The sequence below is a fragment of the Carassius carassius genome, chromosome 1, assembly GCF_963082965.1.
Source record: "Carassius carassius chromosome 1, fCarCar2.1, whole genome shotgun sequence".
Lineage (NCBI taxonomy): Eukaryota > Metazoa > Chordata > Actinopteri > Cypriniformes > Cyprinidae > Carassius > Carassius carassius.
Window position 1 is genome coordinate 35095718 of NC_081755.1, and position 17586 is coordinate 35113303.

The 17586-nt window shown below is 37.6% G+C and overlaps 1 protein-coding gene across 2 annotated transcripts in view; it reads left to right on the plus strand.

Moving 5' to 3' along the window:
- The window catches only part of LOC132147838 (protein kinase C beta type), a 128090-nt gene that overhangs the window by 72556 nt on the left and 37948 nt on the right, over positions 1 to 17586 (plus strand). For both annotated transcript variants that reach the window (XM_059557112.1, XM_059557111.1), the window contains exons 9-11: positions 5214 to 5354; positions 13021 to 13194; positions 16071 to 16162. In XM_059557112.1, the coding sequence (XP_059413095.1) occupies positions 5214 to 5354; positions 13021 to 13194; positions 16071 to 16162 (407 nt within the window). The remainder of the gene's footprint in view (positions 1 to 5213; positions 5355 to 13020; positions 13195 to 16070; positions 16163 to 17586) is intronic.

A 17586-nucleotide genomic window follows, 5' to 3' on the forward strand; every position in this document is an offset into this window, starting at 1 on the left:
TTGTTCAGCCACAAATGAAGAATCTGTCATCATTTAATGACCCTCATGTTGTTCCAAAGTTGTAGCACAAAAGGAGATATTATGAATCATGTGCTGGCTGCTGTTTTCCAGGCGATTGCAATGAATAGCAACTGGACCCTTCAAGCTTCGAAAAGGAGACAAAGCATCATAAAAAGATCATAAAAGTTGTGCATATGACATGCAGTATTTTGGAAATCTTCTAAAGTGTTATGGTAGAGTGAGGTACAGACCAAAATATTAGTCGTTCACTGACAATCCTCCATTTCCGTGAGCCAGAATATTTCAAATGTCAAAACAGTCAGAAATAATTTCCAGATAAAATATATATGAATACCTGTCAGTTCTGTTCCAAAGTTTAAAATATATATAATAATAATAATTTTTTTTTGTTACACATAAATATTTAAATAATCATATATTTAAATAAATAAATAAATATTTAAATAAAGCATAGATGTTAAAGTATTTAAACAAGACATAACTTAATATAAATAAATAAATTAATTAATTAATATTCAAGTTGTTAAAGGATCATAAAATTGGTTTATATGACTATGCATTTTTATGACACTTTTATCCAAAGCAACTTAGAAAAGAGGAGAAACAAAGCAATTCATCAAAAGCCAACAATATTCGTAATATACAATGCTAGGTTTACTAGACAATTATATCAATGATATTATGTTCAGTTATATATTCAAGGCTTTTATATTCAAGGTGCATTCAAAGTGACTGACCGTGTGAGAAATAGACCACAGCTGAGGTTGCCTAATAACATTCCTCCCCTCTAATGAGATGTTAACTGAAATGTTGAACGAGCAAGTTCAAAATCTACAAAAAAAAGATCAGTTCCATTTGTGAATAATCAATGAATAGTCAATAGTCAAAAAGTTAATGAATAGATTCATTAAAAAGAGACAATTAGTTCATGAATCATCAAGAGCTAGAAAAGTTTTCTGACTAATGTTTTCATTGAATGACTACTTTAAGTTTAGCTATTCAGAATATATATAATCTGGACAACTCTTATGATACTTTTTTGAGTGCTTTTTAAAGCTAGAGTTTCAGTCCCTATTCATTGTAACATATAAAAAGAGCAGCCAGTACATTATTCTAAACTACTTATTTTGTGTTCTACAGACAAAGTCTGTAAAAAATGTGGGTAAATAATGACCCCTTTAAATGACATAAAGGTAGCGCAGACAGACAGAAAAAGAGGCATGGATGTGTGAATGAGGCTGAGCACTGGGCCGTGTGTTTATCTGCAGGGACAGAGTGAAGTGTGGCGTCTGAACAGTAGGGAGTGGGTTAATGGAATTCTATGCTAGACTGAGCCGCATGCCAGCCTCACAATATGGCAGTAGTTTGGAAATTAAAATTGAATGTACTCCAAGATGTGAGAGAGAGGGCAGTGAGACAGGCGTGTGTGGGATTGGCCAAAGGGAACCAGGCAATCCTACACATTCATGCTGCTGGTAAATAGCAGTGGAATCATGGGAGAAGTGAGAGGCAGGCAGAAATTCATTTGGAGTGATTGTAAAAGTGTCAGAATTGAGAATTGCGTATTTTAATCACAGTCACCTCTTGTTCATATCCCATGTAATTTAAGAGATGTGTGTGTGCACTGCATAACATGGCTGTTAGAAATGAGTTGATCTGATGACCTGGTGGACAGAGCACATGTGCTAACATGTTGGGAGTGTGGCATTTACCTGTCTTTGATAGTTTCTAGAAAATAGCTCTTATTATTCCCTGTCAGTTCTGTCCCATCTATTAAATGTGAAAAATCTCATTTTATTTTATATTCAGTAGTTACATAAAAAAATGCTCTGGACCGGTGTATATGACGGCATGTTCCAGTTCCTGCCAATATCCAGCAACTTCACCCAGCATTTGAAGAGGAGTGGACCAACATTTCACAGGCCACAATCAACAACCTTATCAACTCTATGTGAAGGAGATGTGTTGCACTGTTTGAGGCAAATATTGGTCACACCAGATACTGACTGGTTTTCGGACCGCCAATACAGTAACTGCACATTTTAGAGTGGCCTTTTATTGTGGCCAGCCTGCGGCACACCTGTGCAATAATCATGCAATCTAATCAGCATCTTGATATGCCACACCTGTGAGGTGGATGGATTATCACGGCAAAGGAGAAGTGCTCACTAACACAGACTTAGACAGATTTGTGAACAATATTTGAGAGAAATAGGTCTTTTGTGTACATAGAAAAAGTCTTAGATCTTTGAGTTCAGCTCATGAAACATGGGGGCAAAAACAAAAGTGTTGCGTTTATTATTTAGTTCGGTGTATATGTATTTATGTATTTTTTATGATATTATATATAATCAATCTTAACTACCATTGATTTTGTATTTAATCATTTATAAATAATATATTATTGTCCAGCACCACATCCTTTTGTACCACTGTTTGAAGAATTTATCTTCCAGAATCTGGCAGTAAGTTTTAGGTGCTCATTTTAAGTCAATCGTGCATGACAGACTTTTAATGATAGGAGATGGAATAAAAATGGACTCCTAAAACTTACTGCCAGATTCTGGGAGATAAATTGTTCTAACAGTGGTACAAGAGGATGTGGTGCTGGTCCTTCAAGAGTCACTCTCAACTTACTTGTCTATAAAGCCTATAAAAAAATTTGTCTTAATGTATTTCACAACATTTCAGCAGTTGTTCTTATTAAGTGAGGGTAAGTTTTTCCAAAATTGTTTTGACATCTCAGACTGAGTTAAACATCTTTTTGGCTCATTTTATCAGTAAAAGGAAACATGCCTAATAATTCTGCACACCTGAGTTGTTTTTACTTCCAGCCTTCATGGACAATTATAGATCACTTATAAATGATTCAATGAAAAAGATATCAGAATTTCAACATGCCTAATAATGATACATGCAGTGTATACACACACACAAATACAGATTTACAAAAAAAAAAAAAAAAAAAAATATATATATATATATATATATATATATATATATATATATAGATAGATAGATAGATAGATAGATTCTTTTTTCTTTTTTAAAGGTAGACGGACAGACAATACAGACTATTATGCAGCGTTTGATGCTTAAAACAAGTTTAAAAAATACAGTCAAATATCCAAATAAATGTCTCTTGTTTTAAGCATATTGACATATTTTTAGAATAACAAATCAAGGTAACAAGTTAAAATAGTGTCTGCAGTGCATAAAAAGCAAAGTAAGTGAGGAATTTTGACGCACTGTTGTGTTTTGTGTGTCAGCCCAAGTTCTGTGCAGATGTGTTGTGAATGAGAAAAGCTTTTAGTGCACTTGTGTTGTGTGAGACCGTATGTGTGTTCGCGTGACCTGTTGCCAGGCTGCTGTAGGTGTGATTGGCTCACAGCTGTAGATAATGGATCAGTTCTCAGTGGACTGTGAAGGAGAAAGTTGGTGAACAAGGAAATCGGCAGTACACTTCCCCTCAGTCTGCAGCCGACAGGGCCTAATGACTGTTCCCTGTGACCCGCACACACACTTAATACAGAAGGAACCACAGACATTCACACAGGCCGTCTGTCATTCCGTAGCATGCCAGCTTGGGCAGCCTGATCCTTGCCAGAAACTAAACGTTCACCCATGGAGGGTGAGAGATACACACACACAGACACACACACACTTCCTCTGTGTCTAACAAACACTTTAGAGCTGTTTTACAAATGCTGCCAAAGACATATTTAATATCGCACTTTGTATTATAGATACATGCTGTCTTTTTCACACATGCACACAATAGCCAAAAACTGCTGCTTCTGCAGTCTGGGTGACAGGTTTTCCCAGTGTTTGCTGAATCATGTGTTCGACAGATTTAGCAGCGACGTGATGAATAGACCTGTTTAAGAAATTTAGTAACATCAACAGAGAGAAACAAACAAAAGATGTCAGTCATGTCAGGTTGTGACTCATTCTTATGTTGGTACTGTATGTGTGTGGGCCAGGTTTTTCCTTCATCGTGAAGCCCAAATGTTCCCACAAGGATAGTAAAACCTGAGATTGTGGAGACCAGCAAACGATCGGAAGAAAATAAGAAAAAGACTAGAAATATAGATGCGATGGTGCTTGGGGAGACTTATGGAGCAGTTGTTATTTTTGCATTTACTCACACTTTCCAGTGCCTCGCTGTAAGCTTGCACTCTTTCACTATTTCATTGGTCTTTCCTAATTGCTGCTCTTTAAAATGTTGAGAGAGTGTGCATATATAAAGACAAGATGGCTAGATTTTAAAGTTTTAAGCTTTAGGCTTTCTTGTCAAAGACTAGCTGTCAGCAGACTAAAAATGAAGGCTTGGAGTTTGTGCTTAGCTTTTATTAAACAGTAAATGTCTTAATGAAAATCTAAAAATGCTAACAGGTTTCTGTATGGATGCACAATATATGTGTGGTATGTCTAACTTGTCTTTCATGTATTGTTAACTGAATCTTTGAACCAGTATTTTTAGTATTTTAGTATTTCAGTATTGTCTTTTATCGTTATTGTCAATATTGTATATACTGCACATACAGAATTATTTTTATTTTAAATGAATATATCATGTACGAATGAATAATTTATTTGTACTAAATTGGTTAATCTTAAATATGTTGTAACATACATGTACTCATTACCCCTGTTTTATATTTAGATTACATTTAAGGTCATGTAATGCTTGAAAGGTAAATGCAATCTAAACTTAAAAATACTAATAATGTTTTTAATAACACATTCAATAATTTAATAACAGAATGCAAGCCAGAAATGTAATATTGGCGTGTCCCTACATTCTTGGAATAAAATGTACAAAAGCTGTCACTGGGGCAGTATCTTTTCAAAAGGTACACCTTATTATAAAGGATGCATATTAGTACAATAAATATGCATGTTAGTATGTAACGTACATATTAGTACCTAAAAGGTACATACTGTTTTAGTGCTTTTTGAAGGGTACCGCCCCAGCGACAGCTTCTGTACCTATTTTTCAATGAGAGTGTAGGTTTTTGTGATTATGGTTTTAGAAGTGGGGAAAAAAAATATCATTAGCTCAGTATAAAAACAATAGAAGTCAACTGAAAGTCACCACCATGCTAGAAAAACAAAGGTGTATGTCTGTGTTGTTTCTTTTACCCTGTTCTAACACGAGCTTATTGTTTCTTTTTGCTCTTTCCCAACAGAGAGCTAAAATTGGTCCCAGCAAAACAGACGGCTCTTCCTCTAACGCCATCTCCAAATTCGACAGCAATGGCAACAGGGACCGCATGAAACTGTCCGACTTCAATTTTCTCATGGTGTTGGGCAAGGGTAGCTTTGGAAAGGTAACTCTTGCCATCTTCTCTCTCTGTGTGTGTCTCAGGTAGGCTCACTGGTGCTTTGAGCAGCAGGCAATCTCGCCGTGAGGTCACTCTAAAAAACTACGATTACTAGAGCGAAGGCTAAAAGACAGCGAGAGGGGAAATAGGAGGGCGAGTGGGCTCATGTTCCAGCTGCTGCCAGTTGCCATGGCAACAGGATTTTAAAATGATATTGATATGTGGAGGTGCAGTGCTAGACCTCTGTCAGCATCATTAGCCAAGACTGTTTGATGTGGTCCACATCATGACAAACAGAATGTCAGGCTCACTGTTGCGTCTGACAGACTGATCTGTCCTTTATTCTCCACCAAGTGTCAAACACAGATGTCTGTACGTGACTCTGCAGTCTCATAGATATGAAGTCTGTCTTGAAAGTCAGCTGGAACTTGCAGTCTGAAAAAAATGACAAATCTGCAGAACATTAAAGTAGTTTTGGGATAATAAGATATGATAGAGCTTGTTTTCTTACCTCATTCCAGTGCTCCAGACTGCAGCTGTGAGGAATAAGCCTTGAATTGTGATGCCAACTCAGCTTAATGCAGCAGATGATGTCATTCGATTTATAAAAAAAAAAAAACAATACTCTTATGAAGCGTTTTTTTCTAATGAGGCTGTCAAAAAGATTCAAGAAATAGCATTAAACTCACCTGTGAGTTGGCAGATTGAATCAGACTCCCTCAGTCAGTGATTTTGAAGTGAATATGTTTGTGTGAAAGTGAACAAGAAACCTTTAAGAAAAGGTATATTTATTTTTTTGTCATAAGCCATACAAGTGGCAGATTTTTTAAAGGATAAAATGTAAAGTTTTCTTTAAGGATAGAAAAGTAAGGTTTAAAGTCTGCGTGAAATGAAATAATTTTTTTCTAAATGCGTGTTTTTTAAAAACATAATTTTTGATGTTGTGTTGTTGAATTAAAATGTCCCTAATCTTGTGACTTATTGTATGTAACATTGACTCTTTAAAAAAGACAATTTGCCAACTTAAAGGGATAGTTCACCTAAAAAATTATAATTTCTTTACTCACACTCAAGTTGTTCCTAAACTATATGAGTTTCTTTCTTCTGTTGAACATAGAAGATATTTTGGAGATTGTTGGTATCCAAACTGTTGATTTCCATACTATGGAAGAACATACTATGGAAGTCAATAGTTACTCTCAGCTGTTTGGTAACAAACATTCTGCAAAATATATTGTGTTCAACAGAAGAAAGAAACTCATACATGTTTGGAACAAATGGAAGGTGAGTAAACAATGACCGAGTTTTCTTTTTTTGGGCGAACTAAACATTTAAATCAAGTCATAGTATCTTACACAATTTTCCTTCTCAGGTATTCATCTTGTTTTTAAAGTAATTGAAAATTTGGTCATCCTTTAGTCACCCTCATGTAATTCCAAACATGTATGAGTTTATTTCTTATGTTTTATATAAAAGAAAATATTTTGAAGAATGCTGACAATCAAACAGTAGTTGGTGCCCAATGACTTCCATAGTATTGTTTTCCTTACTAGTGGGGAATTATTAAACGAAGTAAGTCATGTATAAAATAAATATAAAATAATCCATATGAAACGTCTGAGACGTCTTTCCTGTCTGATCTCACCTACTGTATAATGTGTCAGCGCACATTGCGCACTATAAGATAATCATCTACACGAAACCAGGCTTGAGATATGCGAACATGTAAATGTCCACATTACCTCCGTATACAAAGAAAGAAAGTTCATCACGGCTACTTTTCGTTTTTGGAAGAAGATGCGCTGTGAGGAATAAGCCTTGAATTGTGATGCCAACTCAGCTTAATGCAGCAGATGATGTCATTCGAGTCATTTATTTTTTACTTATATTAGTGTTAATGTGACATAAACTTCACACATTCACTTGTTGGAATTTTTCCTAACTATAATGCCAGACTAAAATATTTAGAGTGCAACATTTTTAAATATGATTCTAGAGCTGAAACAACGAATCGATTTAATCGATAAAAATCGATTATTAAAATAGTTGTCAACTAATTTAGTCATCGATTCGTTGCTAAATAACTTTTATTTGCCGTAAACGGCTCATTTCGTGCATATTTCAAATCTGCGGTGACCAAAGTGTGGCAGTAATGAGCCACCGGAGGTTTTACTCAGCCAGTACAGCAGGAGAAGTAGCGAATAGCCAATAGCTGGCCTCGTTTATGTCACGTGCTTCCCGAACAGCGTCTCTGCAGCATTTAGCGGGATGTGCGAGAACTTTACTTTGAGCCTTCAAAAAAGAAGAGTAACCTGTAAACTCTGCACTACTGAACTATTTAAGGGGACGTTCACATATCGCGTCTTTTGCGCGCTCAAGTTCGTTATTTCCAACACCGCACCGCATCGAGTTAAAAACATCTCAACTTTTCAGAATGCTGCAAGCGCATCGCGGGTCATGTGACAAGAACTAACCAATCAGCTTCATCCTTTCCCGTAACAACGTTAAAAGCTCAGTCAAGATGAAAGGAACAGCTGATCATAGTTGTATATGGATTTCCACTTTGAAATAAATTTAGTAGCAGAGCTACTGCAAGCGATTTTTTGAGCTGCAAATCCATTTATCCTTTGCTGAAATTTCCGCGTCTTCAAGGAGAGAGCACGTCATGGTTGCTTATCAAAGGCAGACGCCTCAGGGGCGCTTCTGCGCGAGCGCTTTGGAAAGAAGGAGAAAGCGGCGCGCCTAGCGTTTTCCCCGCGTTTTTAGGCGCGATTTGTGAACGGCCCCTAAGACTTTCATTTGTGCAGATTCTCCAGTACAATGTTGTTTGCAAATGTTTAGTCGTAAAAGCTGATAACATTGCTTTTTAACAGTTAACATTAAAAGCTTTACAAACATGTTCTGTGATCAGTTTGTAGTTTACCAGTTCAAAATTCAGTCGTGCAGCCTAATTATGACTGAATGACAGAGGTAAATGTTTAAAGATATTTGAAATGCACTTTTTTTCTAAGTATTCAATGCTTTTTCACACAGCAGGTTTTTTGTGTGTGACTGTCCAATTTTTTTTTCTGGACAACCTTCTGATGGATTTTACTTTAAATTGTGAGTTCCATTCAGGTTTCATGCCACTGGCACTTTATTCGAAGGATTGTTTACAATTTCTCAGCAAAAGCTATAAAGCTGTTTCCCAGTAAATAATAAAATACAATGCACTGCAATTTTATTCTGTTTTATCCTTATTCTTAGTGAAAATATGTTCTAAAAGGTTCCTTAATAAGCTTCGTTCGGGATGTTAAACTACTTTAGGAGCTCTAAGGACTGCCATGGTGAAAACATTATTTTAAATCTCCTTGTGAAATTTGCTAGAGTATGGGTCAGTGTTCTGATTGCAGAAGAGTTCGACAAAGGATTACTAACACAATAAAACAACTCCAGGTATATTTTTGATTAGGATATAACAGTGCAAAATGGTTAAAATCTCTTAAAAATCTATGCTGAAGGATAAAGACCATTTATTAATAATTTACTTGGGGAAAAAATGGAAAAAACTAAAATATAAGTACATAAACCGATTAATCGATTAATCGTAAAAATAATCGACAGATTAATCGATTATCAAAATAATCGTTAGTTGCAGCCCTATATGATTCATACGAATTGAAATATGACCATTCATTGCATCTACAGGTGCATCTCAATAAATTAGAATGTCATGGAAAAGTTAATTTCAGTAATTCAACTCAAATTGTGAAATTTGTGTATTAAATAAATTCAATGCACACAGACTGAAGTAGTTTATTTGGTTCTTTAAATTGTGATGATTTTGGCTCACATTAACAAAAAACCCACTGTATTCACAATCTCAACAAATTAGAATACTTCATAAGACAAAAAAAAAAAAACATTTTTAGTGCATTGCTGGCCTTCTGGAAAGTATGTTGAATTACTGTACATGTATTCAGTACTTGGTAGGGGCTCCTTTTGCTTTAATTACTGCCTCAATTTGTCGTGGCATGGAGGTGATCAGTTTGTGGCGCTGCTGAGGTGGTCTGGAAGCCCAGGATTCTTTAACAGTGGTCTTCAGCTCATCTGCATTGTTTGGTCTCTTGTTTCTCATTTTCCTCTCGACAATAGCCCATAGATTCTCTCTGGGGTTCAGGTCTGGTGAGTTTGCTGGCCAGTCAAGCACACCAACACCATGGTCAATTTAACCAACTTTTGGTGCTTTTGGCAGTGTGAGCAGGTGCCAAATCCTGCTGGAAAATGAAATCAGCTTCTTCAAAAAGCTGGTCAGCAGAAGGAAACATGAAGTGCTCCAAAATTTCTTGGTAAATGGGTGCAGTGACTTTGGTTTGCAAAAAAACACAATGGACCAACATCAGCAGATGACATTGCACCGCAAATCATCACAGACTGTGGAAACTTAACACTGGACTGAGCTATAAGCTATGAGCTTCTCCATCCTTCATCCAGACTCTAGGACCTTGATTTCCAAATGAAATACAAAACTTGCTCTCATCTGAAAAGAGGACTTTGGACCAATGGTCAACAGTCCAGTTCTTCTTCTCCTTAGACCAGGTAAGACGCCTCTGACGTTGTCTGTGTTTCAGCAAATTCCTCGACACGTCTGTGTGTGGTGGCTCTTGATGCCTTGACCCCAGCCTCAGTCCATTCCTTGTGAAGTTCACTCAAATTCTTGAATCGATTTTGCTTGACTATCCTCATAAGGCTGCGGTTCTCGGTTGGTTGTGCATCTTTTTCTTCCACACTTCCTTCCACTCAACTTTCTGTTAACATGCTTTGATACAGCACTCTGTGAACAGCCAGCTTCTTTGGCAATGAATGTTTGTGTCTTACCCTCCTTGTGAAGGGTGTCAATGATTGTCAGATCAGCAGTCTTCCCCATGATTGTGTAGCCTAGTGAATTAAACTGAGAGAGCATTTTGAAGGCTCAGGAAACCTTTGCAGGTGTTTTGAGTTGATTAGATGATTGGATTGTCACCATATTCTAATTTGTTGACATACATAGGTGGGTTTTTGTTAATTGTGAGCCAAAATCATCTCAATTATAAGAACCAAAGGCTTAAACTACTTCAGTCTGTGTGCATTGAATTTACTTAATACACAAGCTTCACTATTTGAGTTGAATCACTGAAATAAATGAACTTTTCTATGACATTCTAATTTATTGAGATGCAACTGTAGATGTTGTAGGATTCATAACCCTAACCCAGATCATTTAGATCCAGCAGCCATATCACCCTGCAGCCCAAGACTGGTTGCCCACTGAAGCTAAGCAGGGTTGAGCCTGGTCAGTACCTGGATGGGAGACCTCCTGGGAAAAATTAGGTTGCTGCTGGAAGAGGTGTTAGTGAGGCCAGCAGGGGGTGCTCACCCTGCAGTCTATGTGGGTCCTAACGCCCCAGTGTAGTGACAGAGACACTATACTGTAAAAAAAACACCGTCCTTCAGATGAGGCATCAAACCTAGGTCCTGACTCTCTGTGGTCATTAAAAATCCCAGGATGTCCTTTGAAAAGAGTAGGGGTGTAATCCTGGCATCCTGGTCAAATTTCCCCATTGGCCTCTGATCATCATGGCCTCCTTATAATCCCCATACGCTGATTGCCTTTTTTTTAAATGTAACTCATTACTTTACTGCGTTACCAGGAAAAGTCATTCGATTACAGACACTCTGGTGGGGACCACCAGCTGCTTGGTTCTTCAAAATTATTTTGTGTTCAACATAAGAAAGAAACTTACAGGTTACTGATCTGGAACGACTAAATGTTGACAAAATTGACATTTTTGAGTGAACTATTCCTTTAACAATGTTGAGATGCTTTTACTGGAATAAAGTAAATAAAAAAAAAAAAATCTTTTAGATGAGTAAATAGGGAACTGGCGGCACTTTGTCAAAAACACGGTGGATTCCATGATGCTGAGCCTTCAGCAGAGAGAGCTTCAAAAGCTGACAGATGTGCACTTTCACGAATCCAATAGTGTGATTATGGGTTTGATGCAGATCTCACAGTTGGAGACATGATCATTGATCAGATTCTGTCCTTGAATATGCTGATCCTGGAGCAGTTCTCATCCAGGGCCCAGTAGATACTTTTGTGCAGCTGTACTAGCTGACAATGTCCTTGAGACTTTGGAGCACTGTGTGCAGTCGTGTACCTTTTGTTTGATGTGCGTTTTTCTGAACAGGTATGCAGCGGTAATGAATGCGTTGGAATGGATATGACCTGCTTGCTATGCTGCCAAAGTAGTGTGTGTGTGTGTCTGTGTGTGTGTGTATGTGTGTTAGGTTGTAGAGCCTGTGAGGAGCAGATGGTGTCCTCTGTAATGTTGAAGTGTATCGCTTCTCTTTTCCCATCGCCAGTCACAAGGTGTCCATCTGGGGCTGCTTTTACACTGAAATAACTCTGCTCATTTCAGTATGTGCATTTATTTTCAAGCGAGAGCTAAAAGGCAGAGCCAGACTGTCCGTAAGGTTCATAACAGTGATGGGGAGCTAATTTGAACCTGTAGCTTTCCAAACTACAAGATACACATAAATAGTTATGATGCAGTCAAGCAACTTTTTCCACAACCTGAAAAACATCAAATAACTTTGTCTAAAAAAACTTTAAAATGCCACTTAAAATGGTTAAAAAAATATATATATATATAAATATATATATATATATATATTTTTTAACATGGACAGATTTACTGCAAAGAATCAGATTTTCTGGTGCTACATATGTGAGAGAGAAAGGATATTTTAGGAGAGCATGCTTGTTTACTCTTGCTACTTGTTGAAAAAAGTGGCTTGATTAACCAGATCAATATTAGATTGTAGCTTAGCTTCAGTTCCATTATTTATGTTAATTGGCATTATTTAAATTTAGTGATGTTATTGCATTTCATATTACTTTTTCATTCTGTTCTGATTGTTTTAATGTTATCGATCTGGCAAGTTCTATTAACCATGTAACATTTTTTTTCTTTCTTGCTGATTTTGGAGTAATAAAAATGTATGTGGGTTAGATTTTATTTATCCTAAAATGTTTATGCATTTAAATTAAAATGTTTATAAATTTAAATGATTATGATATTAAGGTCTTGCTTATTTACTTAATCTTCCGTTATTGCTCTTTGACTCAGTTCAGTCTTTCTCTCTACTCTTTAAACTTTCTCTCTCTTTTTTCTTCCATCTCTCTCTCTCTGGTTGTCTGTTCTTTTTAGTACGTGTGCCTTCAGGCTCAATCCTAAAAATGAGCACAACTAAAATCTGCCTTCCCATCACTCAAGATTTCCTTCACCGTGCCATTGTGCCACACTCAAATCTGCTCCTTATTGTCTTCACACGTGTGCGAGAGCTTCATCTCCTCTGTCTGTCATTTCTCTTCGTCTTTGTACATCATCTGTGCCTCAACTGCAGCTACTGTATGTTCTCAGGCCTAACATGCTCTAAACTTGCTGAGAATGAGAGTAAACGCTACTGTATTGATCTGCAGTCAAAGGCCAGTGTATCTTCTGCTAATAAATGAAGCTCATGAGCTTTGTTACAGTGTTGCTCAACTCCTTATGCTTGCTCGCTCAAATACTTTAGTTATGTGTTTGGTTACATAACTCTGAACATCCCTGCTACCCTCACGCTCTCTCTCTCTGTTTGACTTTTTTAGGTGATGTTGGCTGAGAAAAAGGGAGGGGATGAGCTGTTTGCCATAAAGATCCTGAAGAAGGACGTGGTGATTCAGGATGATGACGTAGAATGCACTATGGTGGAGAAAAGAGTGTTGGCCTTGGCAGGAAAACCACCCTTCCTCACTCAACTGCACTCCTGTTTTCAGACCATGGTACTGCAGACCATGTACTCGTCTCGTCTCATCTCATCTCTTCTGCTGTCATCTCATTTCATGTCTTAGATTCATCTCATGACGTCTCTTTTGCTCTCCTTTCTTCATCATCTTGTCTCATTTGTCTCTGATTTTGTCATCTCATCTTCTTCATTGTGTCTAATGTCCTGTTGTCAATTCAGTTCTCATCTCACCTCGCTCTCTCTCCTGCTCTCCTCATCAACTTTTTATCTCTCCTCCTTCTCTTTTCCTCTCCTCTTCTCCTCTTAATTTATTTTCACCTCGCCTGCTCTCATCTCATTCCATATTGTTTATTTTTTTTCTACTCCATGTCTCATGTAGATGCATCTCACCTCATCTTATCTCACATCACCTCTTTTCTCTCCTCTCCTCATCTTCTATTCTTATTTTCTCCCTTCTCTCCTCTTCTGTTCTCCTCTCATCAGGTCATTCTTCTCCTCTTCTCTTTTTCATCCCTTACTATCTCCTCTCCTTTGTTCGTCCTTACCACATCTTCTCATCTTTCCGCATTTCATCTCATCTCTTCTCCTCTCCATTTCATCTCAACTCATCTCCTTTTATCTCTTTCTCTTATTAACGTATATCCTCTGACATTAGCTGAAGGATGGGCACGCGTCACTGTGTATTCTTTCATTTTGTAGCACTTGACCAAACACACACACAAACTCACACAGACACACACACACACACATTTGAATCCATCCCTCCCCATCCCCCACAAGCTGCTTAGAGACTGCAGTCATTTGTACATCGACAGGAATGGTGTTTGTGTGTGTGGTCATGTGAATGTGACATGCTCACAGGGGGGCAGCGCACCACACACTCATCTATGGCCGCAGCAGAGCTGTGAAAGGCAGCATCGCCGTCTCTCAACATCCTACTGAGCACCGCATGAGCCTCTGTCACCGATAGCAAGATAGCGAGAGACGGTGAAATCGAGACAGGAAGCGAGAGTCAAAGGATAGAGAGGACTGTGTCAGAAACCGAGGAGACTCTGGGGGAGGAAAGATTGTGACGTCACGTGGCCGAAGCTCTTTTATGCCTTGTTTTTCTGGAACTGCATTAGATCTCAAATGAAACTACGTCACTCAATCATCTCCTTTTTCACACACTCGTTCGTTAAAAGCAAATAAAGCCTGCGAGATATTCGAGCGGGGTGTTGGGAGGGGATTTCTTTATGAAGGGGGATCAGTCACAGGAGGTATTTGACAGCCAAACAGCTGCAGTCATGTAGATTATCCTCAAGCCTATAATGGTGAGTTAGTCAGATGTGTGTGTGTATGTGGTTGTGTATGCTGATGTGTTGTAGTCGTGAAGGTTTAGGTAGTTGGTGTGTAGTGGAGTAAGGTAAAGACTCTTTCCCGCCGCCCGCCCTCTCTCCTTCCTGACAGTGATGGGACCTCTTTTAAGCACTGCTGCCTAGCAGTCCGTCTCCCCCTCACACTCTTCATCACTTTCAGTCTCTTAATCCTCCCTGACTCTAATTCCCCTGACCATCACACACACACACGCACACACCACCACCACTGCAGGAAATTACACCACCCGCAACTGATATAAAATAAGCCTCATCATTACAGGAAGAAAGCCAATAAATGGAGCCCAGGGAAAATGTGGCTGAAACTTGCAGATATGAAAACGTCCAGCGTGTTTTGATCTCTGGGTTTTGGCCCTGGGATTCGTCTCGTGTATTAGTGTGTGGATGTGCAATTGTGGTGTGTGTTTGTGTGGATTTGTTAAAAAAGTTTTATAGGCTTGTGTCACTAAAAGTAAATATTCTTGCGGGGGGTTGAGACACAGTAAAAGTAATACACAAATCCATAGGCATTTCATAAAATCTTACAGTTAATGTCAGTACATCAATACTCTGAATTATACAGTATTTGGATAAATATCTGCATTAATTGTTGTAGCCAGTTAATTCAGTATATAACAATATACAATGTCAGCTGCTGTCTGTTTCCTGAATTGTTTCTTTCACTGAAACAGTCTCAATCTGTCAAGTTCCCAAACGAATGACTCCTCAGAGCTTATTTTTTATTTTATTTTTTACAAACCTAAAATGTGCCACATAACTGATGTAGTCCAATTCCAGGACAATTGACTGTTACAGGCAGAAACTTTTTATTAAATATAAAACATACAGGATATCTGTGAATCAGAATCATATAGCACGACCAATTCTAATTCCCAGTTCTCTTTAGTGAATCAGAAGCATTCAGTGCAAACAGTGTAATCCAATTCTCAGTAAAGTAAGTTTAAGTTCTTAGTGAGTCAAAAATACAGTATGCAATATACAAAATATCCTCTGCACAATCTGAATTTGTTGCAACTTAGAATTAATTATAATTCTATTAATTAATTTATAATTAATTATTAATTATCTTGAGCACAGAGTTCAACCCCCCATTGCGGTAGTACCTTGAGGGAGAAAAACAGAAATAGAGGAGAAGATGGGGAGGTGGACAAATGCCAGAAGAATTGATACTGGGATGGTGCAATGAGAGCTGCTTATATAGGCTCAGAATGAGGATTGACAGGACTGAATGGTTAGACTCCTCCCGAACCTACATTTGGAACTTCATTTGTCATGTCCTATTCGAAATGAACCGATGTTTGTGTTCTATTGTACTTAAAGAAGCGTTAAGAAACTATAAGCAAATTGATTCTGAAATCTACTATTGTGTTCTGTTTTATTCTAAAATGTATGTTTAACTTATTTGACCCCAAAGTAGCACTGCTGCTTCATTAGAACTGCAACTTCTAGAACCGTTCTACAAGAAAATTCAAACGTCTTATCTTTTCTCAACTGTCCTGTGCTTGTCTCTTACCCCACTGTCTCTGTGTATCTACAGGACCGCCTGTACTTTGTCATGGAATACATCAGTGGTGGGGATCTCATGTATCATATCCAGCAGGTCGGCAAGTTTAAGGAACCCCACGCTGTGTGAGTACAGCTCTCGTCTTTGTCTCTTCATAGTGACAAATAGTGATAGTGCCTCCAAAGATGTGGCATTTTCAGATTCATCAATTCAAAATCAGATGAATGGCTAATATCAGTGGCCGATGATCCCTTTAAATCAGTGATGAACCAGCAAGCTGATGAGTTCCCCAATGTGAACTGTTGACTTCAAAGAATTTGTTAACAGTTGAGCTCACTGATGAGCTTGTCAGCCAGCTAGCTGATTATTTCACCATGAGCTCTCAGATTAGATGAGTACATTGATTAGTTCATGATGAGGTCCCCAGTGTGTGTGAAGTAACTGAATGTGGTTGAACTAATCCAGCTAATACACACTCTGTAGAACGAACAGGTGTTCTCCTTGTTATTGCCCAATTGGATGATGGGTGGGACATTCATAGGGCAAAAAGTGTTTCCCGCTGTGCTGTGTTGTCACTTCAAAGTGACCTCAGAGTAGTTTGACCAACTCTTGCTGCTGCCGCTCCTTCTCTGCCTCTTCCTCGTTGCCCTTCTGTTGGAGATATGTGGTGTCTTCTCAGCATAATTTGTAATAAGGTGTACGAAGGCCAGGTCAATCTGCTTCCCCCATCTCTGACTTTCTCTTTCACCTTTCTTTTTTCTTTTTAGCTCTATTCTTCCAGATCTAGGAAGTGTTGCAGTGATGGAATATTTTTGTAGGCCAATCAAGCAGTTCTTGATTCATCATGAAAAAGTTTGATACATTTTTTATATTGGCTACAGACCATAAACTTTACTTCAGTCGTTTAAACTGTTTAAATATGTTTAAAAAAACATGGACTTTTGGGACAGTGGAACTGGAAGTGTTAAAATGCTAATTAATTTATGTGTTTTTGGCCTACAGAAATATTTCATCCCTGCAGCAATTCATTTACCTATTCATCTTTCCTTCCTATTGTGTGATGAGGTGTTGAGTTGAGGCAAATGAAGTAGAGGAAAGATAGAAAGCTTATTTGTCCTCTTACATAGGGTTTTGAAATAGGGTTTTGTCTACAGTTATATTTTACATTTACATTTAGTCATTTAGCAGACGATTCTATTCAAAGCAAACAAATATAATACAAAAAGATTAGAAAGCTAATGTTAATTTTTTTTAAGAAAACAAGCATCTCAAAAAAATAGAATATCGTGAAAAAGTTAATTTTTTGTGACATTTCATATATTATAGATTATTTATATGTAAAGTAAATCACTTTTTTTATTTATTTTTTATTTGAGCTGATTAGATGATTAGAGCTTACAGCTCATGAAAGTTAAAAGTCCAGTATCTCAAAATATAAGAATATTTACATTTGTGTTTCATTAATTGACCATCCCTACAGTATAAATTCCAGGGATCTCTTGTTCTTTCAAACCACAATAATGGCGAAGAGTAATGACTTAGCTATGGC